General features: G+C 52.0%; 1 protein-coding gene across 5 annotated transcripts; it reads left to right on the forward strand.

The window, feature by feature from the left end:
- Positions 1-1,765: 1,765 nt before the first annotated feature.
- On the forward strand, positions 1,766-25,993 carry ENTPD4 (ectonucleoside triphosphate diphosphohydrolase 4). Of its 5 annotated transcripts, XM_031949661.1 has the most exons (14): positions 1,766-1,926; positions 7,892-8,001; positions 9,490-9,719; positions 10,007-10,204; positions 11,058-11,263; positions 14,798-14,948; positions 15,667-15,770; positions 19,543-19,602; positions 20,074-20,204; positions 21,294-21,460; positions 22,514-22,838; positions 23,047-23,132; positions 23,521-23,682; positions 24,899-25,993. In XM_031949661.1, the coding sequence occupies exons 3-14, from the start codon at positions 9,682-9,684 to the stop codon at positions 25,125-25,127; spliced, it is 1,857 nt and encodes a 618-aa protein (XP_031805521.1). In that variant the 5' UTR covers positions 1,766-1,926; positions 7,892-8,001; positions 9,490-9,681; the 3' UTR covers positions 25,128-25,993. The 5 variants fall into 5 exon arrangements, with proteins under 5 accessions (XP_031805521.1, XP_031805524.1, XP_031805522.1 ...); XM_031949664.1 differs by lacking the exon at positions 19,543-19,602 and having other exon boundaries at positions 20,074-20,228; XM_031949662.1 differs by lacking the exon at positions 9,490-9,719 and having other exon boundaries at positions 1,767-1,926; positions 20,074-20,228.

The following is a 25,993-nucleotide window of genomic DNA, read 5'->3' on the forward strand; positions in this document are numbered from 1 at the left end:
AGATGAGAAGCCGGTGAGCAGAGGCCAACCTGTACTGGTGGAAGGAGCTTCCTTACCCATTGACGTTGCGCTACCAGGAGCTGCCGGAATACACAGGAGCCCCGTGGCAATGGCTGTTGGAGAACCAACGCAGAATGGATCTCTCTTGTGAGAGGCCAGGATTGGCCTTGTGCCTCTGACTTTCTCTTCCTCCCTCTGCCTCCAGTTTATCTCATTCCCAGTCCCCAACGCCTGTGTCAGCAAAGGCTGCCCCGCAGCTCCCTCAGATGCTCTGACCCACAGCTGTGGGGGCTCTGGGAGAATCGACCTGCCCCTTAACACATCGATCCCCTGAACTAATGACATCACAGGCCTGGTCCCTTTTTGCACCATGATCCTTTCATCAATACAAGCAGAACTGACTGGAAACCAGCTGTACCTGACAGTCTGCACCGTTTCCCTGCTCGCACCTCTTCCTTCCGAGGAGGGAACACGCTTCCTATTTGTTCCTTGGGACTGGGGTTGGTAATTACAGTTAGCATTGCCTTCATTTGTATTTTTGCGGCCATCTATCACTCTCCTAAGGGAGTGATCTCCGCCGCTTCACCGAGGACCCCGGGGAACTTCTCGCGGCTGCTTCCCGGCCAGTAAGAGAGCCCTGGCGTTCCGCGGGTCGGGTTCTCGTGCTTCACCCTTCTGAAACAAGCACCGGCTTGCGTGCGCGTCCCCCCGTAGTCCCCGCGTAGTCCCCGCGGCACCCGTGAGTTTGAGGGGACTCGGCTTGACTCCTAGACTGACAACACTTGGGGGACGGGCTGAAAGAATCGTCCCGAGCTCCTGCCGGGGGAGGCCGGAGGGGGAGGCCCGGGAGGGAGGCCGGCCAGACCCGCAGCAGCCAGCCCCCTTCGGAGAAGGGTTTGAGGCCCACCCAGAACCTCCAGCGGGAAAGCCCCCGCGTGCCCCTTACAGCGGCAACTCATGAGCATTTGTTAGGCGGCTGCTGGGGCGGGACCTCAGAGGCCGCGTAGCCGGAGGCCCTGGCTTCGGGTCCTGCCCCCGGTGCTCCGACTGTCCCGCCGTTCTCCATCAGGGAAACCGAGGGCTTAGACCCGGTAACGAGAGCGCGCTTCTGGCTCTGGAACCGCGAGCCTGCGGATTATCCGCGGCGGGTCCCATGAGTGCGGTTAATGGGGGTCCCGGAGCGGACGTAAAACCTCCCCGCCCGGGGACGTCCCCCCCAAGGCGGCCGGCGCGTCCCCGGGCCCCTAACGGCCATCTATTTCTACAGCACCGAAGCGCGGGGTTTGGACGGGCCTCCCTCGGCACGGAGACGTCCCGCTCCAGGGCAGATCACGTGCCGCAGCCCAAGCTCACCTGGCCGGCCCCGCCCCCGCGCCGCGCCGGTGGCTCCCGCGGCTAGGGTGCCCCCCGCGCTGGAGTGCTCCCCGGAAGTGCTCCCCGCGCTTGGGAAGTGCTCCCCCCTCGCGCTTGGGAAGTGCTCCCCCGCGCTTGGGGAGTGCTCCCCGCAGGGAAGCACCAGCCGTGCACACGTTCGTTGCGGAGGAGGCCGGAGCCCCGCCCCAATAGCCTCATAACCCCGCCCACGAGGCCAAGGCCCGCCCCTTTCCGGAGGCCCCGCCCCCAAGCTCCCCGCCCCGAGGCTGCCCTTCTCCCAATCCCGCGGCCGCCTCCGCCAGGGCCCCGCCTCCCCTGCTGGCTTACGAGCCGCGTGCGGGCGCCGCGCCGTGACGCAAGCGCGGACGCCGCCGTCGGCCCGCGGCCGTCTCCGAGTGGGGCTGCGCGCGCCGCCGCTCCGGAAGCGCAGCCGCTGGCGGGAGGCGGGTCCCGGCGCTGCCCTCGGAGCCTCCCGGGGCCGAGATGCGCCGGCCCGCTGCGCCCTGTTCCCAGGGGCCCTGCCGCGGCGGCGGAGGCGGGGCGGCCCTGCAGGTGAGGCGGCGGGCGGCGGGCGGGCCCGGGGGGGGGGGCTGGGCTTCAGTGCGCGTCGGGCCGGGTGTGAGGGGCCGGGGTCCGCAGGGGCAGGGCCCGGCCCTGGCCTCGGCCTCGGCTCCGTCCCGGGGAGGGGAGGGGCGCCGCGCCGCGTCACGAGGCGCTGTGGTCGTTGTCGTGGTTATTTCTCGCTCTCCCCCACCCCGCCCCCACCCCGCTCTGTAGCCCGAGGGGGCTCCTGAGAGGGCGCCCCCCAGTGTCTGTCCGCGATCCCCCGCCCCGGGAAGGCTCCCGGTCCCCGTCACAGGTGGGACGCGGAGGCGGGCCGCGGAGAGCTGGACGGGCCCGCAGGAGAGTGACTCCGCTCTCCTCCGCTCTCCTCCACGCGTAGTCGGCCCCAGGCGTCCGCCCCCTGTCATGGTTGGCAAGCGTTTGCTGCTTGGGCATTAGGGGAGGTCGGGCGGGCATTCTCGCCCCCATTTTACAGATGAGAAAACTGAGCCTGTGCTGGGGTCTTCCCGGGCGCTTCTTGGGTGGGGTCTGAGCTCGACTCCAGGTCAGGACGCTGGTCACACACAGTCTGCTGTGAAAATGGAGGAGACCCTCGGGCAGGACGGGGGCGGACCCGCGTCCAGGGTTGGCTCCCAGAACTGGGGTGTGACATTGAACTTGAACACAGGCTTCCCGACAATACGCAAGACTTCTTTAATTATTCAAATGATGTTTATCAATTATTTAATCGGTTATTTAATTTGCTCGCATTCATTTCAGTTCATGTCAGCTCACCAAGCATTTGCTCGGTTTACAGATGAGGAAACTGAGACAAGCAGGGTTACTTTACTCCCCCGGGGTCACAAAACTAGGAAATGAGGCTGGATTTGAAATGAAGAGGAGTCTTCCCGTCTCCAGACCCTGCTTTCTGTCTGGAGCACCCTCGGCCGCCCCTGCCCACTAAGCCAAGCGCCACGTATAAACCAAAGGAAAATGGTGCTCCCCAGTGAAAGCCCTTCTTTCTCTGCCAGAGGAAGCTTCACAACCGGTTATTAAAACACACAGGCGCACGGTGGAGAGGCATCGTGGTATTGCAAGAATGAGAACTCGTTTTTTTTTTAAACACTTTTAAGATTTAAAAAGGGATTTCCTCCCCAGGAACTCCATAACACATTGTAGAGATCACGATGTTTTTCAGGCCTGGAGTAGCTTGGAGCAATCAGTCTTGCTGGTTTTTCCAAAGTAATAGTAAGAACCCATATTCGTTTTACAACAGCCCTGGGAGAGAACACTTGTTAGGATTATTTTCTCCGTTTCCTACGTGAAATAAGACTAGTAATATTCTAGCTGGCATGAGGCCCAGCGAGGGTAGATTATGCTCAGGCTCACGCAGCTCAACCTCTAACCCAGATCTTTCATTAGAACACTGGGGATTCTTTTAATGCTCAGAGACTTGACACTTAATAGAAGATAAAATCCTGATATTGAGTGAAAACAGAGCATGCTTTTTTTCACTTTCTTTTTTTTCCCTTTGTTTGAGTCTTGTACAAAGTGACTAATGTGGAAATGGTTTACATAACCGTACATATGTAACCTAAAAAAAAAGAAGGTAAAATTCTGTTATCATAGAAAGTGAGAACTGGTAGCAAATTTAGAATTCTTCGAATCTCTCCTTTCACAGACAGGGAAAATGACTGGGAAGAGTTAATGTGATTCTGCCACTTTAGTGGTGAGCTGGGGCTCCAACGACTTCCTCCATCTAAAAGCCCGGGACTTCTCGGTCTTGGCCCTCTCTGATCCTTATTCGCCACTGTCGCCCACTTTTTACTTTGGCCTCCTTTGGCTTCTATGGCGTTGCTTTGTCTCGTTGCCCCTTTCAGTCTCCTTTCCTCCATCCTCCTCTCCTTTCCCCAGTTAAGCTCGGCTCTCCAGGGCCTTTCCCAGCACCATTTCCCCTTTTTGGACTCATGGTCTTGTCATCCATCTTCTGTGAGTTCAGCTGTCATCTTTATTCAGTTGACTTCCAAATGTGTATACGTAATCTCCCTCGGGAACTAATGTCATGTTGCCACCTGCCTGTTGGGTATCCATTCCTCACTTAAATGCTCTGAAGGTATCTCAGATTTGACATAAAGAGACCCCATGATTCCCTAATTGGGCTCCCCACCCCCAGATTTCCTGTTTCCGTTAAGGGCACTGCAGTTGCCAAGGCTCCTTCACCCTGTGGGAACATTCAGTTGGCTACAATCTCCTGCATCTATCGTTTATTTTCCCTGTTGACACAGCCACAACCCTCGTTCAGTCATCCCGCGCCCCTAGCTCAGATCTGCCATATTAATCATTTCCTAACGGATCTCCCCTCTTCAGTGATCCACCGGGCAGGCGCTGGATGAGAGCATGGGATTATGTTGTCTCACATGGTCTTCCCAACTCTAAATTCAGTAATCCTATGATCCTACAGGTGGCTTTCTAGGTAGGCCTCCCCCCACATAGTCAAGCCTGTTGGCTCGCCCTTCTGGTCAGAGATTCCCCAAATCCCCAGTCCTCAGCCTGTTGTCTGAACAGCTGCATGGGCTGGTTCCCTCCCGCCTGTTTTCAGGATGTGTTACCTAATAGGACTCCCTTGCCTTGCGTCACTATCCAAGGTGCAGTCTTCAGATAGGTTTTGAAAGGATGCACTGCATTCCCGCTAAGCTGACTTGACTGATCTTCTGTGCAGAATGCAGCTTGCCTTCTGGGACCCCCAGCTCAGCCTCCAGGGCCCGGCCCTGGTGCGCTGGCTTACTGGGGGCTCCTTGATCACCTGCCCTTGCCCTTCTGAATTACTTCTATGCTCTCTGGGGTTCCCAGGAAGGCTGCACCTTGCACATGCAGCATTTCATGTTTGTGTCTCTATCCAAAGCTCCTGGTGGACTGCCTTAAAAAATGGGCCTCATTGCCTCCCAGGCCAGTGCTTCTCCCAGCACTCCACGCTCCTTCCTCTTAAGGGAATCTTCCAGCTTCTATAATCCAAGCTGCCTTCATTTTCCAGCTGAGAAAATGCTTACCAGAACGGGAGAATTTGATGGCAGAGCTGGGGCCGGATCCCTGGCCTGCTGGGCTTGGCCAGGGTTTCTTGCTTTGTCCAGTGCCAGACCCCTGGCGCTTCCCCAGTAGAAATCTTTGTCCGTACCCCTGCCTCCCTCGCTCCTGGCTTTCTACCGCAGCCAGCCCCATGGTGCCCCACAGCCTGGATCTCTCCCCTCCCTTACACGTAGGCATGTCTGGTGTAGGAAGAGCTCAGAGCGGGGGGAGGGATGGCTGGACACGTTCCCAGCGCACTTGAGCAGTCTGGTGATTTTCCCTGGCATCTCCTGGCCTTGTGCAAGAACCATGGAGGTGGAATTCTTGTTGGAAGTCCCTGTAAAAACCATTTGAAAAAATAGGAAAGCCAAAGGTAGAGATTGGGAACTCGGGGGATGTTTTAGCTGCGCCACAATTTCCTTTTGGCAAATTAGGACTGACTGAAATGGCAGGGTACGGAATATTGTACAAGAAAAGCATTTTAAAAGGAAGAGTTTTGTAATTAAGAAATTTCCACGTTAGGAGATCATCAGGGGCTATTTATTTTCTTTTCAAGAATCTCGGTGTTTTCATCTCACATTGCCGTCTTTTAATGTACTTTGCTCAGTTTAATGAAAGTAAAAATTTTTCAGCTTCAGAAAACTGAAAGGATTCCTAGTTCTTTCTTGAATTGACCCCATCATTGACACCTGTGCTATTTCTGGTTGTTGGTTTGACTGAATTATAAAACAAAATGGGATTTTTGAAGCTGCCTGATTCTTATCCATAGGCCTACCATAGATCATAGTTAACCCTGTGCATATTTTGTGTACAGGAAACCATGTGCTTTTTATTTAATTCAGCAAGAAGTTGTGGAGCACCTGTTCTGGGAAGTGTACGGATCCCCTGGGGCTCCGTGGTGAGTCACAAAATAAACAAAAATGCAGCAAAGTGTGCTGGGGTGGGACCCTGGCCCCAGCCCTGGAAAGTCTGGTTACTCTTCTGTAAAATGGGCTTTAACCCCTAAAATACCACACAGTGGAGAGGAATTAGTAGAAGAGTGTAATGAGATAATTCTTAGGCCATAGAGAATCAAGTATGTAAACTTGAGGCACAGATGAACAAAAGTAGGAAAGAAATTCAAAGTAATTGTAAGACAGAATTGGTCAGAAATGATTTCTTGGGGAGCGAAATGTTGATTGACCTGGACCTTGAAAGTGTCGGATTGGGGCTGGCAGAAGGGAAGGAGGAGGCAGGTGATGGTGGCATTTTACAGTCAAGAGAACAGGGTTTACCCAGGGAGAGGAGCGAGCCTGGGGGGGGCAGGGAAGGGGCCCTGTGGCCTAGGGCAGGAGCAGCCGCCCGTTGGGAGGGCCCGGGCTCCCAGGGGACAAGCCCAGCCTGACCCCCAAGTGCTCGGGAGCTGTTTCCAGCCCTCTGGCTTGTGCACCAGGGATGATGGCCATGGCTTGGGAGGGGGCAGCCGGCTGTGGTGAGCCCACTGATGACAGGGGATGGGTGCCCCGCAGCCAAGAGGCCCTTATTGTGACCCGGCACAAGAAAACAATGGCCTGCCTTTTTGTGGGGCTCTGGAAATGGAGAAGGGGAGAGGAAGCAATAGCACCATTGGGTTAGTGGGGGAAAGGGGCCAGGAGGAGCCGGGCCGTCCTGTGAGACGAGAGATGTAGAGAATGACGTGGTGGCCTGCGAACATGGGGGAGGGGCCCGGCCGAGGCGAGGCCGGCTGTCCAAGGTCTGCGGAGCCCCCCGGGAGGGGCCGGCTTCCCGGTGAGCAACGAGGGACCCGAGCCTGCCATGGGGTACGGGTCCTCAACGGTCCCGGCCAGCTGGGGGTCAGGCAGGGAGGGGAGGTCTGACCCCAAGTGGTGGTTCTGGGGGTTTGTGGCTACCCCACGCAGAGCTCCCTGTCGCCCTCCTCCTCACTGAAGGGTGGCCTTGTCTCAGCTGCTCCCCTCCAGGCGACCCCCACCCCAGCACCAACTTCCCCTTCCCTGGAAGGTGCCCTCCCTCACCTCTCCCTGCTAGGGTCACTTCAGGACTCAGCCCAAGCTCCCCCTCCCCTCCCTGAAGCCTCCCCAAAGCCCCCAGCTGCTCCCCCTCCCCCTGGGAAGGGGGCGTGCTCTGTAGCCACTGGCTGTGGGTCTGTCTCTGTCTGGCCTGATCTGTCATTGAGAGCCGATTGCTGTGTGATTTTGGTTGAGGCGTCCCCAGCAGGGGGCGCAGGGTCTTGTCCCCCTCCCTCCAGCCTCGGGCTGAGCCCGACAGGCAGAAGGGCTCGGCTTTCTCTGAGGGGGGCTTTCCCCCGTGCCCCCGATCGGGGATGCCCGCCGTGCCCCAGTCGTGGCAGAACCGCCTTCCTTGGCGTGCCCAAGGGCCGGGGTGGGCACCGGGGCTGTCAGAGGAGGCTGTCATTCAGCGGCCATGTGATCAGCAGGTGGTTCCCTGAGCTCGGGCTCCTCCTCCACTCATTGTGTCGCGCGGTTGGTCACTTCTAGGATGTGAATTCACTGATCGGGGGATTCTTACATCTGTCACGCGAGTCTGAGACCAAAGTGTCTCTTATTTTTTTCTGAATTTGAGATAAATATTCCTCTCTTTAAGTTGTAGTAGCATAACAACCATCCTCACAGCAGTCATGCGAGGTCAGCGCTCTCATTTCTCCCCATTTTACAGATGAGGAAACTGAGGTAGGCAGAGGCTGAGGGGCTTGTGAGGCAGCTGCCAGGCGTCCTTCTCGGGCCTTCCCAAGTCCAGGCCAGCGCTCTGTGCACTGTGGCCCCCTCCCACCCCAGACCAGGGTCTGGCGCCCCCCTCCCCATCCCTGGAGGTTGCGCCTCTGCTCCAGGCGGCCTCTCCTGCAGCTGCCGGGCTCTCTCGTGGAAGCGCTGACCGTGTCCTCTCTCGTCCCCAGGAGCAGGAAGGCCGTGGCACTCCCCAGCTGCTCTTGTAACAGTGCGTCGCAGCGCCCGAGACCAAGAGCCTGGGTTTGATTTCGCCTCCGGATCATCTCAGCATGGGGAGGTAGGTGCGGGCACAGGGCTGGTGGTCACCGGTTTGTTCTTTGGGGCTTTTTGGACAGGTGACTGGGGTGTGCCCGGGGTCATACAGCCAGTGTCAGTTTCTGAGGCCACATTTCAACTCAGGACCTCCTGACTCCAGGGTTGGGGCGCTCCTCACTGCTCCTTCCAGTTGCCCTGGGTCACCAGTTTGTGGCCTGAGTTGTGCCAGCCGGACACCGACAGGGAGATTGCGTGGCATTTGTGCCATCCCTTCTGGGCTCTTCCATGCGCTGTGGGGCTGGAGACACAAAAGGATATGGCAAAGCCCAGGGTGAGAGGGGGCCTGCCGTGGTGGGTGGGTGGCACGGGGCAGCCGGCTCTACCTGTCTGCAGGAAGGACGGGAGGAGAGGCCCCTAAAGGAAGGGAATAGAATAAAGGTGGCCCGTGTCAGAACAGTGTACAAATCCTTCCCTTCTTGTAGTGGACCTTTTGCAGATTCTCAAAGGGCTTTTGTGCATTGCCTGCCCTGCCAAAGGCTCAGCCCTTCCTGATGTGTTACTCTTCTCCTATGGGGCTGAATTATCAGAAAGTACGGCCTTGAGGGCTTGGAAAGTGGTCAGGAATATTTTCTTGACTAGGAAGGATGATTTATTTTTAGAACCTTTTCATTCTGGCATCCTATGTTAAGTTTCAATTATTAAAGTAGTTTTAAATGTTTTTTTATGGTTCACAAGGGCTTAAAGTATTTTAAACAACAATAAAGCAATTTAAAACCTTAAATCTGTTAGATGAAGCCACCTTCAGGCTTAGCCCACGGTGCTTCTGCCTCATCTTTCTCAGATCCAAAAACATTTATTCAGAATCCGCTTGCAAAGCCCTGTGCTTGATGTTGGGGACACCGAGTCAGAATGAAAGACTGACCTGGAGGTTCTAAAATTCTGCTTGAATTGTTAAACTGGCAGCATGTGTTTGTTTGTGTGTTGCCAATAGTGCTCTCTGAGGCTGTGGTTGGTTGAGCCACTCAGTCAGCTCCCTTCTTCCCCCCGCTCGCTGTCTCTCAGCTTGAGCCCTCCTTTCCTGTCTGGGGGAGCAGAGGGTCGCGGACGGGGCAGTATTTGTGTCACGCGTTCCCTCCGTACACTATTTATGGCTGCTGACGAAATCGTTCTTCAAGGGGTAGTGCTGGGGAGAACCCCTTGGGGAGGGCTGGGCCTGGTATTCTTAGAGCCCCCAGCAGGGGAACGGAGCCTTGTTGTGGGGCCGGAGGCTCCATGGGGAGAAGGGGAGTTGGGCTAGCGGTCCTCCAGCCGTGTTCGCTCCTGAATTCTGCCTTTACATGAAACACAACTTTAATCCCAGGACATTGCTCCTCACTACAGCTTATGCAGTGGCAGCTCGCCAGCCTCGGGGATTGGGCCTGGAGTCAGAAACCCGAGTTGACATTTGACCTCAGATACTTAGTACCTGTGTGACCACAAGCTGCCTCATTGCTTTTATCTGTTTCCTCAGCTGTAAAATGGGGACAAAAACAGCACTCACCTCACAAGGTTGTGGTGAAGATCAAACGAGGCCCCATTTGTTAAGCACTTCGCACAGTGCCTGGCCGGCTGTCGTAGGCCCGTTATTGTAATGTGCATTTTCATTCTGCGCTGAGTCATGCTGCACAGAGTAATGGAGCTGAAGATCCAGTAACTGTCCTAGATGAGGATGTGGATTTCTGAGGGATCCTCAGCCCACAGGTGGAGAGCTGTTTCCGTGGATGTGAGATACCAAAAAATAACATCTAAGGGGAAGACTTTTACAAATAGCATTTTAAAAAAATATGCCATTGTCCTTGGTTAACTAATGGAATGACTTTAATTCCAAGGACATTATTTTGAACAAAATTATCCTCCTAGAAAACATAGCATGAACATGTGGGTAGGAAACAGAGGCAGCTCGGGGAGAAATCTGGGCCCAGCTGGTCTCCGTGGGTCCTTCGGGTGTTGGGAGAGGCTGCTCTGAGGTGGGCGCTCTTTGATTCCAGGATCAGCGTCTCCTGCTTGTTTCCTGCTTCCTGGCATTTTAGCATCTCCCCAGTGGGATGCCCTCGAATCCTGAACACCAACCTGCGCCAGATTGTGGTCGTCGGCATCCTGGCTGCTGCGGTTTCCCTGCTGTACTTTTCTGTCATCATCATCCGGCATAAGTATGGGCGCTTGTCCCGGGATAAGAAGTTTCACAGGTGAGAGCCGCTGGGAGGGGAGAGGAGGATCCTGCGGGGTGGCTTCCAGGCAGGGGAAGGCTGGGCTGTGAGGGGTCTGAGTGGGCTGGGGTGCGAGAGTCCGGGTGAGATGGGGTGCAGGGGTCCAGGTGGTCCCGTGTGTGAGGGTCTGAGTGGGCCAGGGTGCGAGAGTCTGGGCAGGATGGGGTGCAGGGGTCCGGGTGGTCCCGTGTGTGAGGGTCTGAGTGGGCCGGGGTGCGAGAGTCTGGGCAGGATGGGGTGCAGGGGTCCGGGTGGTCCCGTGTGTGAGGGTCTGAGTGGGCCGGGGTGCGAGAGTCTGGGCAGGATGGGGTGCAGGGGTCCGGGTGGTCCCGTGTGAGGGTCTGAGGGCCGGGTGCAGAGTCTGGGCAGGATGGGGTGCAGGGGTCCGGTGGTCCCGGTGTGAGGGTCTGAGTGGGCCAGGGTGCGAGAGTCTGGGCAGGATGGGGTGCAGGGGTCCGGGTGGTCCCGTGTGTGAGGGTCTGAGTGGGCCGGGGTGCGAGAGTCTGGGCAGGATGGGGTGCAGGGGTCCGGGTGGTCCCGTGTGTGAGGGTCTGAGTGGGCCGGGGTGCGAGAGTCTGGGCAAAATGGGGCAATGGGGGTCCAGGTGGGCTGGGACGTGGGGGTCTGGGCAGGATGGCGCAGCGTCTGTGTGCCCCAGAGAACTCTGGGAGCAGCTGTGGCCATGCAGGAGGCCCCTGCTGCTTTTTTCTGTCAGTTTGAAGAGTGATTGGGTTGAGGGAGTGTTAAGGTTGCAGTGAGACCAGGGCCCAGCTTCAGAGCTTGTTGAGCACAGTGGCCTGAGACCCAGGTGCCCGCGCTCTTCTCCCGCCAGGTACCTGGCTCGCGTGACGGACATTGAAGCCACTGACACCAGCAACCCCCACATCAATTATGGGATCGTGGTGGACTGCGGGAGCAGCGGGTCGCGGATCTTCGTCTACTGCTGGCCCCGGCACAACGGCAACCCGCATGATCTGTTGGACATCAGACAGATGAGGGACAAGAACCGGAAGCCGGTGGTGATGAAAATAAAACCGGGTACGTGGGGGTGCAAGTGGCAGGAGCCCCCCGCTGCTGGGAGCCAGTGAGAGACCTCGTGGCATCTTGGGTCTGAGGCAGGGTAGTTCAGAGAAGGCAGACGTGTCTGGGGAGAGTGCCGAGCTGTTGGCGGTCCCAGGACAGGTCCATCTGCCAGGAGCCCAGGGAGGAGGGCTCCCTCTGCTCAGGCCTGCCAGTCCCTTGCCAGTCCCCTCAGCTTCTAGACTTGAGAGAAGGAGCCTCTTCCCACAAAGTGTGGGGATGCTCCCATAGAGAATGAGGGCCCCGGCCCAGTGTTCAGGACCCCCTGCTGCTTCCCCTGGTGTCAGTGTCCAAATGCAGCTGCTGCTTCTTTCCCCATACCTCAGGCAGGTTGGCCTGCCGCCTTCCCCTCACTCTGTGGGCCCTGCTGCCAGTCCGTCTTTCAGGCCCTTGGGCAGGGAGGCCCTTTCTGCCCCATCCTGGTGCCCAGTGTCCTGAGCAGCAGCAGCAGCAATAATGGCCCTCTTGTGCCCCTCCTTGGCACCTCCCACCCCCGGTTTCTGAGCTTCATCTGTTTGTCAGCCTTCTCAATTACAAATGCACAGAGAACAGGGGCTCTGGCCTGTCCTTGCTGGCCACGTGGCCATGTCCGGTCTGTGTGGGTTGTTGATAAATGAGCAGTTTTTCCACTGTTTTGTAACCGACCCCCCATTGGTTTTTTTAATCTTTTAAAGTTTATTTTTTATTTTTATATTATTATTTTCAAAATACATGCAAAGATAATTTTCAACATTCACCCTTGCAAAATCCCTATCCCCTTCCCTTAGATGGCTAGTAATCTGACATGTTAAACATGTGCAATTTTTCTAAACATATTTCCCCATTTATCATGCTGCACAAGAAAAATCAGATCAGAAAGGGGGAAACAGTGAGAAAGGAAAAAAGGCAAGGAAACAAGAAGAAAGGTAAAAATTTTGTTGTGGTCCACATTCAGTCCCTCTAGTCTTCCGCCTGCATGCAGATGGCTCTCTCTATCTCAAATCTATTAGAACTGGCCTGAATCACCACACTATTGAAAAGAGGCAAGTCCATCACAGTTGATCATCACGTACTCTTGTTGCTGTGTACAAAGTTCTCTTGGTTCTACTCCCTTCACTTAGCATCAGTAAGTCTCTGATAGTAGCAGACCTTTGTCAGTTATTTGGGATGTAAGAGAGGGAGTGGTTGGATGTATTATTAACCAGGTGATAGGGTTGCCCTGAGAGCCCAGGAGAGGCGATGATCTTGTTTCTGGCCTGCAAAAATGCGGGTCCTGTCCAAGGCAGGTGATCTGTAAGAGTGGATGTGCCTCATGTGCCGTGCAGTGGGATCGTTTGGGAGTGTGGACCATAGGCTGCTCTTTAACGGGGAAGGCAGGTCTGTACTGTCATCCTTTGACATTTCAACCAGCATGACACTGCCCAAGCAAGTCAATAAGCTCAGGCGCCCCAGATTTGCTGTTGAATGGTGATTACATAATAGGACGGACGCCAGGCCCTGATGTCATTCCCATGGGGATTTCTGTATAAGAATGCTCCGGCAATGCCAGCCAGCACTGAGTCCCTCGGGGATGTGCCCCTGGTCCCCCTGCCTGGAGGGTCAGTGGGAGCCTGTGCTCTGGCTGCAGGGCCAGCACCCCACCTCTCAGTTATGTAAGAAGAGAGTGGGCTCCCCAGAAGTGTATGCAGAGTCTGGACAGTCAGCATTTCCATAGAACAGTCCCTTTGTCACTGCCCTGGCCGGCCACTGGTCAGTTCATGAAAGCTGCTCCTTTGTCCAGGCCCCGAGGGCACAGAGGTGAAGCTGGGGCTGCTTTGGAGAGCCTGTGTCAAGGAGAGACAGAGAAAGGCCAGGGAGTTTTGTGTCTGAGGCCTGGCTGCAGGGCTTGTCTCAGGGAGGCAGGGAGGGGGCGTTCAGCTGTAGGAAGCCAGGGACTAAGGGCCAGAAAGCTGGGCTGGGGACCAGAAACCCCCTCCCACCCTCTTGGTCACCTAGCATCACAGCGTCCTGTTGTAGCGCCTGCAGCAAGGCCTTGGGATTTATCCTGTTGGGTGCTTGGGACTTCAGGAGGAGGCCTACATGTGTGGCAGACTTCATTTTGTGAAAATGCCAGGTGCTGCTCCTGGGTGACAGGAGAACATAGGGGCAGCAGAATGGCCCAAAGTAGGAGGGCCGAATTCAAATGCTGTCTCAGACACTTTCACACATCCTAGCTGTGTGACCCTGAGCGTGTCACTTAACCTAAAAAAAAAATAACAAATGCCCTCAACATATTCAAGTTTTCACACTTGATCTTCCTCTCCTTTTATTGCACTTTCCCTCTTTGGCTGGAGATCCAGATCTGCCCTTGTTTCACATCCTGCTTCAGTTAAACTTCAGGCTCTTTCTAGCAGGATGCAAATGCTTGGAGGACTAAGGAGAATGGAATTGAACACATGAGCACATTTTCCACAAAGAATGGAGGAGGGGAAAGTTTTCTGACTTGATTTACACTTTGACCATTCCTGCTCCAGTCACTGTCCAGGACCCCAGCTCCTTGGTCCCCCAACCCTTCAAAGCCTGAGGGAATGGGCAGGGGAAGGAGGGTCCTGGCTCGCTGCCTTTTGTCAGCTGTGGCTCCATTTAAAAACATTTACTAGATGATTAAGTCCAGAGTCCAGATTATGTTCTTACAGTTCTGAATCTTGGGAGGGGGTCTCACATGCCCACAGGATGCTCCCAAAGGGCCTCTGCAGCCTTGGCAAGAAGACCAAGTGAGGGGGAAGCCACGGGTTCCTGAAACAACTCACTCCACTTTGGCGTTGCCCGCATGGTTGGGGAGTCCTTCCCAAAGTCCTGGAGCCCGAGCTTCCTGACCCAAACTTCCTGATCCGAGCTTCCCAGCCTGAGCCTCCTGGTCTGAACCTCCTGCTCCAAACTAACTGATCCGAGTCTCCTGATCTGAGCCTCCTGGCCCAGACTTCTAACCAGACCTTCCTGGCCCGAGCCTCAGACAGCACCTGCCGGACTTGGGTGCAGCCACGTAGCAGATGCTCTGTGGCTGCCCTGGAGGCTCTAGATGTCCTCCCTGTTCTGGACGCTTGGCTGTGACCATGGGCAAGTTTGTAGAGGCCTCCTTGCTCATCCGTATAGTAAGGGCTTTGGACAGAACTGTTTCAGATGTTTTTGGGTCTGAGACCGCGATTCTGTGGTTCGGTCATTCTGGTTGTGTCCGACTCTTTGTGACCCTGTTGGGAGTTTTCTTGGCGGAGACACTGAAGGGGGGTGTTGGCCATTTCCTTCCCCCCTCATTTGACAGATGAGAACACTGAGGCAGATGGGGCTGAAGGGGCTTGTCCAAGGTCACACAGCTGGCGAGGTCAGGCCTGTGCTGTGACGCCACCTAGGGCCTGCTCTGATTCTAAGTGACTTACAAAGAAATGGCTTTTTGCAACTAGAAGGAGCCATCTGGGCAACTTGAGGCTGGCCAGACCAGAGCAGACTCTGAGCTGGAATTGTCTCCTGTCTCTCCAGGCATATCAGAGTTTGCTACCTCTCCGGAAAAAGTCAGTGATTATATTTCTCCACTTCTGAGTTTTGCTGCAGAACACGTGCCACGGGGAAAACACAAAGAGACCCCTCTCTATATCCTCTGTACGGCTGGGATGAGAATCCTTCCGGAAAGGTAACTCAGCGTGGGGAAGGAAAGGGCAGTGAAAGCACCCTTTCTATGAGTTCCTGGGCAATACTTGGATTCAGGAGTGGGGGAGAAGAGGGACAAACCTTTAAGTAAAGGGTAAGGGAGGGCAAAGTCTTTTGGATTGTGGAAGAAGAAATGAAAAAATGCATCTTTCTCCTTGCTTTAGCTCTAGGAAATGTTGTTACTCCACGCTGTCACTAGAGTGCTACCAAGTCAGCCTAAAAACTCTAATCTTAAAGAGCATTAAATTACTTTATTTTCAACTACAAATAGTCACTTTTAGAAGCTTTGATCTGGATTGTTCTGTTTAGTTCTGGGTCCTGAACTTTAATTTAGAGAGAATAACTAGGATATTGAAGGAACTTCAGTTGTTTGTGCTGGCAAAGGCTTTTGTGGAAGACAGTGTCAGCAGTCTCTAGTATTTGAAGGGTGGCAACATAGAAGGAGTTTAGATTTGTTCTCCTTGGACCCAGAACAAGCCGAGGAGTGGTTGATAAAAAGTCTCGGAGGGGCAGCGTTGGAGCTAAGGACACTTGAGCGATGGGAGCGGTGTCTGGGGCTGGGGAGAGGCCCTTGTTCCCTCCGGGACCTCCGATGGAGGCGGGGTTGAGGCCATGTGCTTGCTGGGGCTCGGGCTGGCTTAGGTGGGCTGTGCCCTAAATCTGGGCCTTCTCTTACAACGTTATCTGGCTTCTCTCTGCAGTCAGCAAAAAGCCATCCTGGAAGATCTTCTGACAGACGTCCCAGCACACTTTGACTTTTTGTTCTCTGACTCTCATGCCGAGGTTATTTCAGGGAAGCAGGAAGGTCAGTGTTCGATCGCGCTCTTGGTGTTGTCAGCAGATCAGGCTTGGGGGAGCCGCCCACTTGGCGCATTTACCTCTTCCTGCTGGCTCCTGAAAGCCATCATCTACCTTTTTTTTTTAACCTAACAATCATATTTATTAACTCTTACCACTTATTATTTTTGCTTAATAACAATGAAACATGCACTTAGAAATCAATTAGTCAGTATAAAGAAAGAATCCTCTTTCACAGTGAATTACATGCACTGTCATAAGCTAACATAATAATGTTAGTTTCACTTCTTCAGAAAACGTGCTTTGATTACTAGTTTATTGGGAAATGGCTTTTGGTATACTTGCCTCAGTTCCATTTGTTATGTTATACTTATACATATATGTATATATATAATATCTTAAAGGTCAGACTTCTGTCAGGAATTATTCAATGCTAAAACCAGCAGTTTCTTTTTTTTATGATGGGTCTTCATTTTAGAAAGAAGTCTCAGGTCCCCCTTTGTCTTTTCTTCACCATATTAAACAGTCTCAGTTTGTTCTTTCTTTAAATAGATTATGTAATGTGGTTTCCAGAGTGATCTATCAAGTGTTAAGTAATGCCATTGTCTGTACTCAGGGTAGCAGATAATTAGACCAATAATAAGTGGCAGTGGAATCCATCAGAACGAAGCCCTTCTTGGTGAAACTTGCCAGTTTTGTTTTTTTTTTTAGATTGGGTGAAACTAAATTTGAAAAGGTGAAAGGGCAGGTAATAGGCAGAAGAGAGGGGAAAAAATGAAAGACTCTGTAGGAAGCAGATGGTCATCTGGGAGAAGGAACAGGATTTGGGAGATTATTTCCTAAATTGATTTTAAGTAAATATGTCAATTATATACAACTCATGTGTGTGTTTGCAGCTGTATTTGTGAGAGCCAACACTCTCAGCACAGCAGTGCCCAATTATAGCAAGAACCCTTCTGGGAAAAAGCTTATTTGGGCTGCATTTTAATAAATTACAGATTTTAGTGATTTAATAAGTGATCATCTGTATTAACTTAAGTTCTTTGGGCTGGTATCATACAAACCTTTCAGCTAAAATGACATTCTGAGCAGACCCTTCATTTAAACAACTAAATAAAAGAGGTGAATCCCTAAAAAGGCAAGCTTGAATTAATTCATTTCTCTTATCTTTCCCCATTCCTGGTATTTTTCAGACACTTAAACAGAAATATATATATATTCTGGATTTGTAGTGTTTTGTACCCTTTAAGTGAATTCTATGAATGTGCAAATTCCTGTTATCAAAGTATCACTATACCATGTACCTTAACACAAATTCTTAGAGTAATATCATTGGCATGAGAAAGATGAAAAGTTGTCAGAAGGCAAGTGTCAAAAAAGAAGTAAATTAGCACAAAGTGTGGGGAAGGGATCCTGTGTTTTTTTGGTCAAGGAATTAAAGTTCTAAACTTTGAGGAGTAAGGAGTATTAATGAGACAGAAAAGAAAAATATATAGAATCTTTTAAGGATTCAAATCATTGATTCTCTTTCATGAGGCATAATTATCCATATTGCATCAACCTCTTAATATTGGGGAAGTTACTTCCTCCTATTCACTATAGCCAGATGCACTTGGATTGTAAAGTGTCACAGTTACCAGACACTCTGCCATAGAAAACTCTTAATTTGTTTTTGCCACAGGAATCACTTGGGAAATCTGGTTCTGGTTGATTTAAACAGGAATGAGCCACAGCTCTTCAGGCTGATGGAGAACGGTCATCAAGGCTCTGGAGCCTCCCAGGGTAGAAGCTTTTCTGAGCTCCCGACGGAGAAGTTGAGCCACTAGGGCAGTAATGGCCATTTAGGAGAGATGGGAAAAATTACAATGAACACTTTTAATACAAAGTAGTTGCTTATTTTATAGACCTCTCCATTGAGCCTAGAGTAGAGAGTTTGGCATTTGGAGTGCTAGAAATTGAGGTTGAAGGATCAGTCTGTGGCACTCTCTGGTTCTGATGTTCTGCTAAACCCTCAGAAAACATCCCCCATTGATGGGCAGGCGCCTCCTTTTGGGAGGCAGATTTGAATCGCAAAGATTCACCAATCCATGCTTCTCTTTGAATACTTGCCATGCAGAGAGTTGAAGCAGAAAGAGAGAATGCTCTATAAACCTATGGATCTCTAAACATACCTCTTTACAAGTAATTTTCAGAGCTGAAGATCTTATTTCCCCACAAGCTTCCTTTTGTTCTCTTCTGTGCACTTTTTTCCTTTTTCTTTTTTTGCTTAAAACTTTTTATTTTCAAAACATGCATGGGTAATTTTTCAACACTGACCCTTGCAAAACCTTGTGTTCCAAATTTTCTCTCCCTTTCCCCCACCCTCTCCCCTAGATGGCAGATAATCCAATATATGCGAAATGTGTAAAAAAAATATGTTCAACCTAATATATGTATACATATTTATACAGTTATCTTGCTGCACAAGAAAAAACTGATCAAAAAGGAAAAAAAAGAGAAAGCAAATAAAATGCAAGCAAATAACAAAAAGAGAGAAAATGCTGTGTTGTGATTCACACATAGTTTCCACAGTCCTCTCTCTGGGTGTAGAAGGCTCTCTCTCTCTCTCTCTATCACAAGTCTCTTGGAACTAGCATCAATCATCTCATTGTTGAAGAAAGCCACATCCATCAGAATGGATCATTGTATAACCTTCTTGTTGCCAGGTATAATGATCTCTTAGTTCTTCTGACTTCACTCAGCATCAGTTAATGTAAATCCCTCCAGGCCTTTCTGAAATCATCCTCCTGATCATTTCTTATAGAACAATGATATTCAATAAGATTCATTTACCATAACTGTTGCGTCCTACTTTCTAGAGCCCCCAAGTTGGGGGTGACAAAAAGTACTGTGTTTTCTAGAGTCCCCATGCCAGGGTGATTAAAACATACTGTCTTAGTGGAGGAGTGATGAGGCAGGACTCCCGACGATGGTGAAATATGGAGTCCGTTTATTCCAAGTTCTTTCCCCCTTACATATCCTCATCCCTTTCTACAGGGGTCCTCAAACTTTTTAAATAGGGGGCCAGTTCACTGTCCCTCAGACTGTTGAAGGGCCAGATTATAGTAAAAACAAAATCTTTGTTTTGTGGGCCTTTAAATAAAGAAACTTCATAGACCTGGGTGAGGGGGGATAAACGTCCTCAGCTGCTGCATCTGGCCTGCAGGCCGTAGTTTGAGGACCCCTGCCTTTATATAACCAAAGCAATACTGCGCAGGTGCTAAGTACATGCTGCGCACCTGGGACCACATAAACTTGCTAATGCGTATAGATAACTTTTGCCACCTGGTGTCACTCTGCTTCAATCACAACACAGATGGTCAGCCCTCTGACTTCTCAGGAAAGGTGAGAACCCTTAGGGGAGATGGGGAGCCGAACCAGACACTGTCAGCAGGTTCCCTCTGGGTTGAAGGGTCTTATACCTCACTTAAGAGTTCCCCTACTGTCTGTGCCCTCTACACTACTTCACCATCCTCCCAGAATCCTTTCTCTCTGTGCATCTTTAAACAGTCTCTGAGCTGATATGGATCAGGTGCGGGACCTGGTCTGCCAGGTGCTTGATTGAAGAACAAAATTGGTATTCATGGTTATGCTGAAAGAACCTCTGAGGCAGTGTCCTTGTTCAGATTAAGATGTGATAGAACTTCAGTCTTACAAATAGACCTTTGTCGTGATTTACATTTGCACAAGTCAGACTAGATCTTTCAAAACGCTTTTCTTGCTCTTTGAAATGTCTCTAGGTGTCTATGCTTGGATTGGCATTAACTTTGTCCTTGGGCGATTTGAGCACATTGAAGATGGTAAGTGTGATAGCTATAATAATTAAACCAATAGTTCTGCTTGTTGGGGGATTACAATGATTTCTGTTTAATTATTTTTCTAAAATTTGAGTTGGAATTTGTTTTAGCTAAATCTCAGACACAGTTTTTACAGGAGAACTCAGTACATTTTTGCATAGGAATCATGTTTGTTTAATCAAATTAAACTGAATTGTAGAAGAGCTTTGGCTTTATCGGTAGGCCAGGTTGACTAAATCCACTTTAAATGAATTATGACTTGTGAATAGAGTATCAGCCCTGAAGTCAGGAGGACCTGAGTTCAGATTTAGCCTCAGACACTTAACACTTCTTAACTCTGTGACCATGGGCAAGTCACTTAACTCCATTTGCCTCAAGAGGAGAAAAAATGAATCGTGACTACAAATGGGCCTCCTGAGAAGATCCCAGATGCCGGGGATGCTTTGTCTCAAGAAGGGTCTGCATGTTTTCCAGATGATGAGGCCGTGGTGGAAGTGAACGTTCCTGGAGCTGAGAGCCAAGCAGCCATTGTCCGCAAAAGGACAGCGGGTATTCTGGACATGGGCGGAGTGTCTACCCAGATAGCGTACGAAGTCCCCAAAAGTGTAAGCTTTGCCTCCTCACAGCAGGTTATTATCTGTATAGATTTCCTTCTGTTTGGTTTAATTTTTCATTTAACATGTCTCCATCCATTTTTGTTTTGTTTTCTGAGTCTTAAAGCATCATTACTGTGCTTATTGGGGTGCCGCCTCCCCAACCCCAGGAGAAAAGAGACGGGAGGAGAACGAGGCACATCTCAGCTAAGCTGTTTGGGTTTGGTCATTGAAACCAGCTGGTTTGTTTTGCTAACCTTGATTAGCTTTTTACTTAGAGATGTCAAAGAATACTTGGTTTGGGTTTTTTAGAGGGTTTTTTTTCTCTGTAAATTAGATTTCTTTCAACAAGCACGATAATGCTTTTTTACAAATGCCAAAATAAATAAAACAAGTCATGACAAACTTAATCCAGTAATATGAATGGGAAAAGACTTGTATTGGTTGTGCCTTAGACTTGAATTTCCAGAAAAGACTTAGGGTTTGTATTGGGGCTTGAGAAGATCTTAATTTATGATTTATGACATGTTTTCACTCTATTTACCTCCTGTGCAGTTCCCCTGGTCACTGTTGACAGTTTTCCCATTAGAAGCAAAATAGTGGGGGCTGATAGGGCTCACTGGCCAGGAACGGGGGCACCTGCTTCTGTTTTCAGACCTGTAGCTGCATCGCTATGTAGCTCGACTGCTAGTGTTCTCTGCTATAGACCAGGAGGTCTTAGCTCAGAACCCTAAAAGCTTCTTTTAGGAAGTTGCCGGACATCCAGGTGTCCCAAGGTGCCCTTCACCATCCCCCGCCAGGAGCTCTGTTTGAGAATATAAACCCGTGTGTGTTTGTGTGTGTGTGTGTGTGTGTGTGTGTGTGTATGTGCAGGAGTGTGTCTGGCACCCACAGATGTGCACCTGCCCAGTTCCCACAGCAGCTCAGAGCTGGGGTTCTGGAGGCCCTGCTTCGTGCTCCTGGTTCTGGGCGGTTCCTCTCTATTTGAGAGGCTCTTGTTCTGAAGGGGGCAGAGGCTAGAAAGCAGACTTAGCCTTATCTGCTTTGCTTTGGTTTGAGCCCACTCAGTGCTGAGAGATTGTTTAATCCTCATGTCTCCAGGAAGAAGTAGCCAAAAATTTGCTTGCTGAATTTAACCTGGGCTGTGACGTCCATCGCACAGAGCACGTGTACAGGGTGTACGTTGCCACCTTCCTTGGCTTTGGCGGCAACGCGGCCCGGCAGCGCTATGAGGACAGCATATTCGCCAGCACCCTGCTGAGGAACAGGTACCAGAGTCTGCTCGGCATGAGCTCCGGACCGGGAATCGGGCTCTTTGGTCCATGTGTGTGTGTGATTGTGTGTTTCTGTGTGTCTGAACTGTGACTTCACTTCTGTGGAGCCTCCACCTTCACCCTTTGCCTGCCAGTGGTTTTAGAGGCTAGAATGCGGTCGCCAGGCAGGCCGGTGGGTTGGCTGCTGGTTGTCCGTGTTCTGGTCCTGCTTCCTCGGCCTTCTGGGCCCAGCTGTCAAGGCTGGCTCACAGGGATTCTCTTTGAGTTGACAAAGGCCATTTCCTGGGCCCTCCCAAAGCTCTGTACGAGTCCTGTGTCTGACCGTAAGCTCCCTGAGGGGGGAGGTGTCCATGGAAGGGAAGTCTCAGACTCGGACAACTCTGTGCTCCTTAGCCCGCCATCACCGTCATCATCATTGCTTCTAATTTACAATGGTGTAAAAAGGTTACTGTCAATCCTTTCCAGTTGGCAAGGTGACAAGAACTCCCAACTATAGAAGGGATGGAGAATTCCAGTCCTCAGAAGTGCTGGCGAAATTGTCTCGTTTTAGGGTCACCAGAGTTGTTTGGTTTGTCTGGTGAATGGGCTGGTGGGGCTCTTTCATTTGGATGTGGGGCAGTTTGGTTGGATGAGGGACCTCCCTGAAGTGGCTGTGCCCTCCAGCATTGCTGGCAGCAACCCATCCACACCATGCATGCCCTTGCATGAATCCTCTCCCAGGGTAATGTCAGATATTTTGATTAACATTTGCAAATGCTTCATGTAGTTTACTCTGCATTCATTTAATTAATTGTGGACCAAATATCATCCCTCCTGTGGGGTAACAAAATCCTGGCCTTGAAGACCTGCTCTTTCCTTTACCAGCTGCTTTATCTCATCTGCAGTATGGCCATAACAACCCTCACACATTGTGGGTACTTAGGAGTTTTTCATTCATTTATTCTGCCATTTTTAGGAAAACTCGTAAAACTTAGAGCGCTCTGAAAGTGTAAATTTTACCACTTTTTAGGATCGTACAGATTTCACTGTTACTATTTCTCTTTACAGGCTCCTGAGTAAGCAGACGGGTCTAACTTCCGATACTCCCTACCTGGACCCTTGCCTTCCCTTAGACATCAGGGACGAAATTCAGCAGAACGGGCAGACCATGTACCTTCGGGGAACCGGAGACTTCACCCTGTGCCGGAAGACGCTTCAGCCTTTCATGAACAAGACCAACGAGACCCAGACTTCCCTCAACGGGGTCTATCAGCCTCCAGTTCATTTCCAGAACAGTGAATTCTACGGCTTTTCAGAATTCTACTATTGCACTGAGGATGTGTTAAGAATGGGAGGAGATTATAATGCTGCTAAGTTTATTAAAGCTGCCAAGGTAATGGATAGAAGAGGGGCATATTTTGGGGAGGGCCTAGCAGAAGGCCAGAGAGGGCTGCTGGGAGCCCTGGCTGAGGAGGCTGGTTTGAGAGAGTGGGCAAGGCTCCTGGGCAGGACTTGGGGAACAGGGGGGTGAGGGAATGGGGGGAGCAGGGCAGGTTTTGGTGGCAGATGTCAACTGAGTCATTCTCATGGCTTTCCTTTAGGATTATTGTGCAACAAAGTGGTCTGTCTTGCGGGAACGCTTTGACCAGGGCCTGTATGCCTCTCACGCTGACCTCCATAGGCTAAAGTGAGTAGAAAAGCCCAGGTTTCAGTAGGCATAGTATGTCGTGCTGGGGAGACGGCGGTTTCCTCCACTTTGGGAAGGATTGCGTGGGGTGCGAGGGGCCCTGCCCACTGGGGGACTCCTTCCTTGGGACACTCCTGTTGATGGCCTCCACCAGGACACCAGAGCTGGGCCGGGCAGGGCCCGTTGTCCAGTGTAGGTCACTGTGAATCAGATTGATGGGGAGCATCTGTGTCTTTCAGATAAACTGTTTGGATTTTGTGGTTTTGAAGAACTGACTCAGGACCACTGGCTTTCTGAGACGACCTGGCTGGCCCAGGAGAGCGGGCTCCGGGCCCCTCGCGCGTTGTTTCTTGTCCAACTCAAGCTCGTTTCCTCTTTTGGCTTGCAGGTATCAGTGCTTTAAATCCGCCTGGATGTATGAGGTGTTTCACCGAGGCTTCTCATTCCCAGTTAATTATAGCAATCTAAAGACGGCCTTGCAGGTGTACGACAAGGAAGTGCAGTGGACACTGGGAGCAATCCTCTACAGGACCCGGTTTTTGCCTTTGAGGTAAGTCTGGGAAGACCACCTATTGGCCAGGAGGTGGGGGGGGCAGAAAGCGGACACTGGCAGCCTCCAGGGTGTCCACAACACACCTAGAAGGGGCTGCCTCTGGGCAACCTGAGCTGGGGCTTTCTTCCCCTCCTGCTTTGCCATCTTCTGTCCATTGCTGTCAGCCGGCCGCCCATGGTCTCTTGCTAAGGGTGCCGGCCACCCGCCCTCTTCCCTTGGGATGGGAGCTGAGTGAGCTCAGTCCGACCTGTCAGCTGGGCAGCCTTAGGCTTCCTTTTCCCGGGGAGCTGTTCTGGCCCAGGACCCTCAGGGAGACCCTTACTGTGACGCCATCGCCCCATTCCCCAGACTGCTGACTGCTTCCTCATAGGGACCCTGACCTCTTCCTCCTGTCCAGCTGCCCTGTCTCCCCCTGGCTATTCCCCAGCTGCCCCCTCCCCCCAAGGGTCTCCACACTCTGACTTTGGGGTGTTCTGCCCATCTTCATCCTCACCCATTTCTCTTCTTGCTGGTGCCTCGAGACCAGACTGTGGACCACCTCAGTCTCTCCCCTCACCATGTTCTGGGTCCAGGCCTACACCCCTGCGCTGGGGCCACTGCCTTGGAGACTGTTCCCCCCCAAGGCCTCTGGCTCCAAGGGGGGCTGGAAACTAGCCTTGGGCTGCTTCCCCGGTGCTAGGGGTGGGTCTTCCCAATTAAATAAGGCTCGAAACTCATGGGATTGTGTGGCGCGGGGTCAGGAGGACTTGGTCTCTGGCACAGAAGATCCGAGGACAAGTCCCATCACCCCCTCATAAATTGGAGAAGGGTGGGGTGCTCACCATCCAGGGCTGCAGGGAGAACCAGATGAGCAAAGGGCCTGGCCTGGGGAGCGCTCCATAGAAGTCCAACATGATCAGGAGGTGTCATTCACCTTGTCACTGTGATGATCCCTTCCTTTTTCTCCACCTCCTCACCACAGCTGCAGTGGGCAGCACCCTCCGCAGGGGGGGGTCTGGTGATATGCCTAGAGGCGGCTGTGACAGGGTTGGCCTGGGCCTGCTGGCTGGGGTGGGCTCCCAGGCCCTCCTCACCCCCAGGTCACCTTGGGGCTTGCTCCTCAGATAAGTCCTGATCAGAGCCAAGTCTCTCAAAACAGATTAATCGGGTGGCTCCATCCTCCTGTCCTCTCTGCCTTGGTAAACATTCCTGGTTTGTCCCTCTGTTTTGGCAGAGACATCCAGCAGGAGACTTTCCGGGCGGGCCACGCGCACTGGCGGAGCTTCTCGTTTGTCTACAACCACTACCTGTTCTCGGCCTGCTTCCTGGTCGTCGTCCTCTCCATCCTGCTCTACCTGCTGCGCCTGCGGCGGATTCACCGGCGCATGCTGTGGAGTGGCTCGGCATCCTCCCTCTGGATGGAGGAAGGCCTCCCCCCCCAGAAGATGGCTGGAGCCTTGTGAGCCGGGGCACAAGGGTCCGGGGAGACTCAGAAAGAAAAAGCCATTTTTGCCTCAGGGGTTCTTTTCATTTCTCCCTTTTTTTTTTTCCTCCCCATTTGGTCCCTTCAAATAACAACAAAACAATTTTTAAAAGATCTGCTTTCCCAGCAGTGTGGTGTTCATTTATTGTTGGAAACTGCTCAGGATGGGGAAGGCCGCGTTCTGCTGGAGTCCTCAGGACTCCTGGATGTTCTCATGGTGAAGGCACTTTGCTCTTGGGGCAAGGGTGGGGCTGAGAGGACTCTGCCGGCCCAGCCACTGTGGCCGTTGGGTGTCTATGTTGCGGACCCGCTGCTCTGAGATTGCCCTGAGAATGGTTTACAATCCCGAGCCTTCCAGAGGGCACAGACCAGGGCTGGGGGTGGGACAGGCAGTATGTATGCTCCTCTACATCTGCATGGTGTCTGTGGAGGCGTCGGATTTAAGATGTGTGCCCAAGGATGAGGAACCTGCTTCCATTTGGGACACTTGGTTCAAACAAAAGAAAGCAAGCTTCCAGATGGCTTCCGCTTCGTCCCCCTGGGGAGAAGGCCGCCCTTGACCCACCAAAAGCCACAATCCCCTTCCCCTCCCATCCTCGTGTCCCAGGGGCCCCTTTGGCGCTTTGCAGTCTGAGAAAGGTAGGGACTCGGAGAGTTCTTTGTCGCTGGTTTTTTGGGCCTGGCTCTTTCTCCCCGTTTTCCTTCTTTAAATTGATGCCTTGAAACTTGACTGAAGTGGCACTTACTTAAAAGCTGTATTTTTGCAGGGGAGAAACCCCAGCTGGTGGGGGGCTCTCACCCTGTTGTAATGAGATTGCATCAGCAAAACTCTTATAAAAACCTGAA

This window comes from Sarcophilus harrisii, chromosome 2 (assembly GCF_902635505.1).
Source record: "Sarcophilus harrisii chromosome 2, mSarHar1.11, whole genome shotgun sequence".
Lineage (NCBI taxonomy): Eukaryota > Metazoa > Chordata > Mammalia > Dasyuromorphia > Dasyuridae > Sarcophilus > Sarcophilus harrisii.

Coding starts and splice junctions, on each gene's coding strand:
- ENTPD4 (XM_031949659.1), top strand. CDS start 9,682: ATGAGGATGTGGATTTCTGAGGGATCCTCAGCCCACAG. Junction 14,949..15,666: donor ATGAGAATCCTTCCGGAAAG/GTAACTCAGCGT, acceptor TTCTCTCTGCAG/TCAGCAAAAAGCCATCCTGG. Junction 20,229..21,293: donor GCTTTGCCTCCTCACAGCAG/GTTATTATCTGT, acceptor TCATGTCTCCAG/GAAGAAGTAGCCAAAAATTT.